At 54.4% G+C, this 7,945-nt stretch overlaps 1 protein-coding gene across 1 annotated transcript; it reads right to left on the bottom strand.

Moving 5' to 3' along the window:
* Positions 1–1,783: 1,783 nt before the first annotated feature.
* Positions 1,784–3,892, bottom strand: LOC129131925 (serine/threonine-protein kinase pim-1-like). The gene is made up of 5 exons (XM_077192441.1): positions 3,353–3,892; positions 3,216–3,266; positions 2,617–2,980; positions 2,213–2,389; positions 1,784–1,946 (listed from the first exon to the last, which is right to left on the bottom strand). Exons 1-5 carry the CDS (start codon positions 3,890–3,892, stop codon positions 1,816–1,818), a joined length of 1,263 nt encoding a protein of 420 aa, XP_077048556.1. The 3' UTR covers positions 1,784–1,815.
* Between the last annotated feature and the right edge of the window lie 4,053 nt (positions 3,893–7,945).

Below are 7,945 nucleotides of genomic sequence, written 5' to 3'. Positions count from 1 at the left end.
TGGGTGGTGGTTGAGCCAAATTGGCATTTTGCCATTTCTGAGTTCCTCCCAGCTTTTGCAGCAGGGCGACAACCCCATGGCTGCAAAGCACTTCCTTTTGCAAGGCACATGCAGACCTCACTGGAAGGGGCTCTTGAAGGAGCTGCTGCAGTTGGCAACAGGAGCTGTTGTTGAATTCTTCACGTTGCTTAACCCCCCTGCTAAATGCCATCAAGAGGCTGAGGAAGGACACAAAAAGATTACCCTGGAGAAAGGGAGGCCAAAAGCTTGGAAAAGGAGGAAAGAAATGCTCTGATGATGACGATGACAAAAAAAACCCAAACAAATTTATTTTGACAGCAAATGAACACCGGCCGCCCTCCAGCCCTCCCAGGCTGGCAGGCCGAGCGGTGCCATTCCCATGGCATGAGGTGCTGGCAGCCTGCGAAGAGAAACCAGAGAGCCACGGTCAGTGGCAGCAGGCTCCTGTCCCCCTGTCCCGCCATGGCCTGTGCCCGGGCCAGGCTGCTGGCTCTGCTCAGAGCCCAAACCTCCCGACCCATTCTCTGTTTTTAGAGAAGGGCAGCGTGGCAGGCCACGTTCCACCTCCTCTGCTTAATCATGGCACAGCAACCTCCTCAGCAGCTGCAAGAGCGGGATGCCCGTGTGCCCGCTGCCGTCTGCCCGGAGCCCTTCTGCCAGCCGAGCTGTGGAGCCGGGTGCCCACCTCTGGAGAGCTGCTGCCAGGAGAGGAGCCGATCCCAAACCAGGTCCTCGTCCTTCTGGAAGGGGCTGTCCCTGCAGACCGTGGCCCCTGGGGCACCGCTGGCACTGAACGCGCTCCACGGACGCTGCAGGTGCTTCCCTGTCCGGTCTGGGCACCAGGTGTAATCCTCCTGGGAAAACAAAAGAACAATTGCATGAAAGTCAATTCAAAACAAGACCTGGAAACAAGAAAAAGCACAAAGCCTGTCACCGTTTCACAGGCCTGAGGAGGGTCTGACCACTCCATGTGAGAATTAAACCTGTCCAGGGGTGGGGAAAATCCCCACCTTTCCTGCCCGTAAACGCACCCCTTCCTCAAGGGCCTGCAGAGCAGACCAGCTGGGGCATGGCTTCAGAACCCGTCCCCCCATCTGCCACCCCCCATCCACATGGATGGATGCTTTTGTCAGGCTGGCTGCCCCCGCCTCAGCCCGTGCCAGGCTGGCTGGCAGAAGCTGTCAGCAAGGCCAGGAGCCGGCTCCCCTTCCAGAATATCCATCCCCTGTCCCGCCAAAAAGCAGCTCAGTGGCCGGCAGAAAAATTAATATTCCCCAGCGCCGCCGAGCGGGGAACCTCCGGCACGTGGCCAGGCCGAGCCCTGCCCTGCCTGGAAGCACCAGCATCCCCCCGCCCCTGCGCCGGCTGGGGACTCATCTTGATTCCATCGGAGTGCAGAGCGTGTCCTTCAGGCAGGGGCCGCAGCCAAAACCAATTGGCTCTGCCCCGCCAGCGGCCAGGTCCAGGATGGTGTTCCAAGCTCCACGTTGTGCTCCAGAAGAACACGCCAGCTGTGCCTCGGCTTGTGGGGACATCACGATGCCATTGAGCTGCAGGGGGATGTTTCCTCTGTCCCAATCCGTGTCACCTTCACTGCACTGCCACCACTTCTCCAATGGGATGGGCAGCACGGAGCCGCTCCCTCCACAGCTCGTGGGGACCAGCGGAAGCAGCATCTCCTCGGCTGCGCTCTCTCCTCCCCGCCGCGGCCGCAAGGAAACGCTCCGGGGTTTCCTTCCAGTGCCACGAGACGCGTGCCGCTGCTGCTTGCTGGGCTCCTGGATCCTACTGTGCTCAGGGATGCATCTCTGCTGTCGCCTGGGCCAGGCAGGGCTCCTGCAGCCAAGAATGCTCAAAAAGGTCCTCCAAGCATGGCCTGTGTGTGGGGTCCATGGATAAACACCACCTGATGAGGTGCTGGCACTCTGCAGAGAGAAACCAGAAGGCTCCTGTCCATGCTCTCCCACATTCCACAGTGCCCAGGCAACACCAGCAGTGCTCAGAGCTGCACCCAAAAGCTTCCTATTGATCCTCTCTTGCGGAGGACACCAGCGCAGAGGCACTGGTGCCACCTCCTCCAGCTAAGCCCAGGAGATCCACCTCCTCACCAGCTGCAAGAGCAGGATGCTTATGTGCCAGCTGCCCCTCCCAAGCCCGTTCTTCCCCTCGTGCCTTGAAGGCGCATCCCCACCTTGAGACACCCGAGGCGGGAAGACGAGCTGGCCCCGGACGATGTCCTTGTTGGTGTGGAAAGGAAGGTGCCCGCAGACCAGCTCATAGAGCAGGATGCCCAGGGACCAGATAGTGGCTGGCTGGCCATGGTAGCAGCCAAAGAGGATCCACTCCGGTGGGCTGTACTCCGGCGTTCCTATGGGACACAGGCGCAGCTCATCAGGCCCCTGCTGCTCCCTCCCGCCCTCCTTCCCTCCCTCCCAGCCAGCTCCCGTTCCACAACAGCCAGCCCCTGCCCTGCCAAAAAGCAACTTGGCTGCAGCTGGCTGAAGAAGGATTCCCCCTCCATCCTTCCCCCCTCTTCCCCCTCTGCCAGCAAAGCGGGGAACTCAGCTGCCCGGCTGGGCCTCGGCTTGGGCTCACCTGACATCCGGGTGTAGATCGTGTCCTGGAGGATCGCGCCGCAGCCGAAGTCGATGAGCTTCGCCTCGCCCGTGGCCAGGTCGACGAGGACGTTCTGGGCCTTGATGTCGCGGTGCAGGACGCCGCGGCTGCTGCAGTGCCGCACGGCCTCCAGCACCTGGCGGAACAGCCCCCGCGCCACGGGCTCCGTCAGGAACCGCCGCTGGTGCAGGAAGTACCAGAGGTCCTGACAGCGCTGCGGACGCTCCATGACCAGCGCGAAGCCCTCGGGCACCTCGAACCAGTCCAGGAGCCGCACGACGCCGCGGAAGCCAGGCCGCGACACCATCCACAGCAGCGCCAGCTCCAGGGGCACAAGGGCGCCCTTGCGCTGCGGGGGGACCGCGATGCCGTCAGCGGGGCCGATGCTGCGCCGCGCTTCGGGCAGCCCCTGCCCGGCCCCGCCGCGGCTCGCCATGGCCCGGCCCGGGGCGCTGCGCGGCCCCCGCTCACTCCACGCTCGCTGCCCTCGCAGCGTTCCGGCTGCCGCCCTGCCGGGCCTCGCCTCAGCCCCGCCCGGCTCGCCCCGCCGGCTCCTCCCGCTGGCCCCGCTCACTCACCAGCCGCGCCCACTCCGAGATGCGCTCCCGGGACACTCGCTTGATGGCCACCTGCGAGCCAAGGCGAACGGCGGGCTGAGCTCGTCGCCCGCCGCCCACCGCCCGCCGCCGCCCTCCGAGCCGGCCCCGTCTCTTACCGGGGCGCCGTCGGCGAGCCGGGTCCCGGAGTAAACGCTGCCGCAGCCGCCGCTGCCCAGCAGCGGGCCCTGCCGGTAGAGCTGCTCCAGGGGAGGCTTCTCCGCCCGTGCGGGCGGCACCGCGCTGCCGCTCTTCTGCCCGGGGCACCCGCCCGCCCGGCGCGCTGCTGCTTGCCGAGCCGCCCCGGGCTGCGGCGGCTCGGGGCCGGCGGCCGAGCTGGCGAGCGGCGGAGCTCGGAGCGGGGAAGCTGCCGGCCACGCTCTCGGCCACGGGGCGGGAGCCAGGCGGCAGCGGAGCGGCTGCGGGCGGAACCGCGGCAGGGGCTTCGTTCGTGGCCGGGGCCTCGGCCGGGGCTGGGCCAGAGCCCGCGCCAGGCCGAGCCAAAAGACCGCGATGCTGTGCCAGCACCAGAGCAAGCGGCTCTTCCAGCGGCGCCACAGCCGGTACGGAGAGAGCCCGGCCGAGGCGGAACCACGGCGGGCCGGGCAGGGGCGGGCACGGGGCGGCCCCGCCGAGGGGCGCCTTGCGGGACGCGGCATCAGCCGGGCTGGGAGAGGCGGAACACGGACGGCACGGCCCGGCACGGAACGGGACGGGAATACAGTGAGTGGGAGGGAGAAGGGGATGCGGAGCGAGGGAAAAGTCGATCGGAAAATCGATTGAGAAAAGCGCTGCTGCTGCTGCTGCTGCTGCTGCTGCTGCTGCTGCTGCTTCTGCTGCTGCTGCTGCTGCTGCTGCTGCGGAGCCGCCGGAGCTCGCGGCCGTTCCTCCGTTGCCCCGCGAACCCAACGGAGGAGCCGCCGCGCGCCCCAAGGAACGAAAGAGAGAAACAAACAAATCGCACCCCAAAGTCATTCCTATCAGAGAAGTAACCAAAGAAAACAGTGTAGCAATAAAGAAGAGTGTTGGCTTGTGGCTTCTTTCTTCTTTGCGTGAGACGCAACATTTCATGGGTGTGATAAACGAGTTCACTGGATTTAAGGATCATACAATTTTTATTTTTATTATTATTATTATGCAAGCAAGAATAAGCAAAGTTCAGCGCTGGGCGGCCGGGAGTCTCCACTCCTCTAGGCTCGCACCGTTCCTATCCCCAAGGTTCACCTTTTATTGCCTTCTTCTCCCGGGTTCAGGGATGACGTGGTCTGTCTTTTGCTCTTGCTCGTTCAGTTGCTAGGGGGTCTTTTTCTGCCTTCTGGTGGTCGTGGGATGAAGGCTCCAAGTCTTCCTCTTTTAACCGCTGAGTGAACTTTCCCTTATAAGGCATATCTATACAGTGGAATTTTCAGAACACTATACAATTCCTGCAAGCCTAGGCAATTCTTGTGAGTTTAAGGATTGTTGTTACAGCCTTCCTCTGTGACCTCTGGGTGAACTTTTCCTTATAAGGTATATCTTTACCATGGAATTCCCAAAGCACTATACGATTCCTGCAAGCCAAGCAACCATATGTGGCTGCGCATTTAAGAATCAAGCGGTTTTAGCTATTTAGTTATTGCTTTGATATTGTATAATTTTTTAGCTATTGATTTAATTAATGAACAAACGTATTGCTACTTATTACAATCCCCCATTTTTTTTTTACCAATTTTGATCATTAAATCTTTTTAGTTCCTTCCTAGTGTGAAAAATGCATGTATTTTATGATTGCCTTTTCGCAAATATTAAAATGAATATTCTATGTGTTGTGTTAGAAAGTAATGCTGTATTAGTTTTCTTAAGTACTGTGTTAAATATAGTTTTAGGTTATAAAAATTATTAAAATAGAAACGATGCTATGTAGGATACTTTTTTAAAAAGAAAGGACTCGCAGCGAGATAGCAGCCACAGGACACCTAAATCTTTCAGAGAAGAAGAATTTATGGCCCTCTTATCAGAAGAAACCAACTTCTTCCTGCCTCGAAGGCACTGTTAGGACTTGGAGGAAGAAGTTGACGATGACCAGACAGAATCCTGTATTTGAATGGAATTGATGCATCATGTATGAAGTGTATGAATATGCAACAGGCTATTGTTTTTAAGGGTTAATCCTTTGTTAACAGGGGTCCTTTTTCGGGCTCGTGCTGCCCAGAAAAAGGTACCCGGACGTCCGTAACTCTTTGTCTTTATTGTCTCATATTGTCCTAATTCAGTTTGTCCAAATTATTATTACTCTAATTGTATTACTATTTTTATAAATATTTTATTACTATTAAACTTTTAAAATTTTGGAAACAAGTGATTCACATTTTTAACACTAGCAAGCGTTAACTGAGTTTCCTCATCAGTTAAGCTATGTGCACTAATTATAGCTGCCAATTTCCTTAGCTTTTTCATCATATTCCAATTCATAACGAATAGAACTGCTGACAAAATAAAACCAAGCACAATCAGAATCAAAAGAACAACAATGGGATGGCATATACTGTTTAGGACACCTGTGGTAGTAGGACCCCACCCGAACAGGGTATCCCACCACCTGTGCTCGCCATCTTGCTTTACCCTCTCTATAACCCGGTGTATTTTTACTGCATCATGATGAACAGTCACCAGGGTTTTCTGTCCGCTTTCCTTGATTTTCTCGAGGATTTGGATCAGGTCTTGATGGAGCATCAGTCGTCTCACTAGAGTGAAGTTCATCCCAATCGGGGTGGGCATTAGCTTGTGAAGCAGTGTGTAGTTGGATTGGAATAGGTGGTGAGAGGTGACTTTAGCTTCATAAGCGATATCACACCCTGTAATCTTAGTGAAGTTACAAGCACAGAAGTTGGAGTGATTCTTTGTATCCACCACAATATCATCTACAAGCACAGAATCACAAATAGTTCTAAAACACGCACATCCATTGCCTATGGATGTAAGAACTGTTTTAGAAGTCTCGTTAGGACGAATCTCAAAATGACAGATGTTTTGCTCCGTGTCTAAACAGATATCTTGAGCTATAATTACATTGCCTTCACAGATGAACCCCAGTTGTTCTCGGATAATACAAGATTCCAAATCAACAGTTTGCCATGTGCCATCAAACTGATGAGCCCATCCCCTATGTTCTATAGGATAGAGAACAGCTCCGTCATGGTTTATTCCTAATGCAATAACAGGAAAAACTAGATGTACAGAGGCATTGTGTATGGTCAAGACAAAAGCAGTAGCTGTATTTGAAATGGCATTATAGGTAAAATTCACCAGTTTCCACCAGGATTGGAATTCTCTTTCAAAATCGGTGACATTGTCCCAGATTATTTTCCGAATTTCTGTGGGGAAAGTGCCTTCCTCGCCTTCTCTTACAATCGAGGCAGAAACTGACTGCATCCACAATTGTGCTTGGATACAGCTGAGGGCTAAGGAAACATTATTTTGTGCAGCACTGGGTGCATCAATCACCAATTTGTGATCGTTCACATTTACTCTTCCCCAATTTGGCAAAATGTTTGACAGCATCCACTGGTGTGTCCCCAAGGCTAACAGAGATGACATCTGTGGTTGCTGTAATTTGGACAGATCTCTAGTCGTAGCAGCCAATTTGTTCATTAGTACTTCCGAATCAATGCTATTCAGAATTCCCAGTCCTGTGCCTAGAACACCGGTCTCATCTCTAGGTTTCCTTGTTTTAAAAGAGCTGCGTTTCCAGAGCCAAATGGTCCAGCCTTCAAAGGATGTTTGCAAAAACGGAGAACAAGCTGCCTGGATGTCTGAAACATTGGTCTGCATCAGCAGTTCGACCAGTTTGAGAGATCGTGCTGGATTGAATAGTATTTGTTGTTGACCACTTTTCCTGAATGTCCAATTTTGAAAATTTTTGGGGTGAGTATAACTGGTGGTGCAGGTGGAGTGGTGATATTGTGAGGTTCAGCAGTGGTAGAGTGGTTTTAGTATCTATTATAAATTTAAAAGAAAGGCCCTGTGTTACTTTTGACCAGAGACAAACTACCTCTGCAGTGTGAGTTAATGTGAAGTTTTGCCAGCAGTCTCGTGTGATTGGGTATGCACAATCTGCTATTTGTTTATCCTCCTGACCCATGGAAACACTGATTGCAATTGCGTTAGTATAGTCAGACCCATTAACCATTCGACATCCAATATTAATTTGTTCTCCCACTACTCCTTGAAGCTGCCAGGTTTTCTGCTTCTTCTATTCGTGTCTAGCGTACGGCAGCCTGTCATGCAGTACTAATGTTAGTAAACTTAAACCTGTGGTATTCCCCATAGATCCAGTAGATTGCAAAAAGGCCTGAGACCAGTCAGGGGTCAGGGTCCATTTATTGAGGGGGATCATGTTCTCTTTGTAAGGCTGATGAGGGTTTCCCCAGGCAGCTGGGAGGCTCAGGGTTATAATAATTAAGGTAGCTCGCCAAGCAGGGCAGGGTCCTAGCAACAAATTTCTTTCTCCTTTCGTACTCATATCTCTTTTACCTGGGGCTTTCCTGTGCTCCGTTCCTGTTCCTGTGCTCCGTTGCTCTCCCCCACTACTCCTCACCTCTCTGCCTCGCCTGCCAGCCCGGGTGCGTCGCTCTGCAGGGATCATTATCTTCTCGGCAGCAGGGGGAGTCTTCAGGGGGTGCATTATTTGGGCTTTCTCCTTAACTCCTGCCCCCACTCCTAAGGGCAGGCTG

Source organism: Agelaius phoeniceus, chromosome 33 (genome assembly GCF_051311805.1).
Source record: "Agelaius phoeniceus isolate bAgePho1 chromosome 33, bAgePho1.hap1, whole genome shotgun sequence".
Lineage (NCBI taxonomy): Eukaryota > Metazoa > Chordata > Aves > Passeriformes > Icteridae > Agelaius > Agelaius phoeniceus.
Note: the sequence above shows the minus strand (reverse complement) of the source record. Positions and strands in the feature narration are given on the sequence as shown.

Coding starts and splice junctions, on each gene's coding strand:
- LOC129131925 (XM_077192441.1), bottom strand. CDS start 3,892: ATGCCGCGTCCCGCAAGGCGCCCCTCGGCGGGGCCGCCCCGTGCCCGC. Junction 2,390..2,616: donor GATCTACACCCGGATGTCAG/GTGAGCCCAAGC, acceptor TGTGTCCCATAG/GAACGCCGGAGTACAGCCCA. Junction 1,947..2,212: donor CCCGCCTCGGGTGTCTCAAG/GTGGGGATGCGC, acceptor TTCTCTCTGCAG/AGTGCCAGCACCTCATCAGG.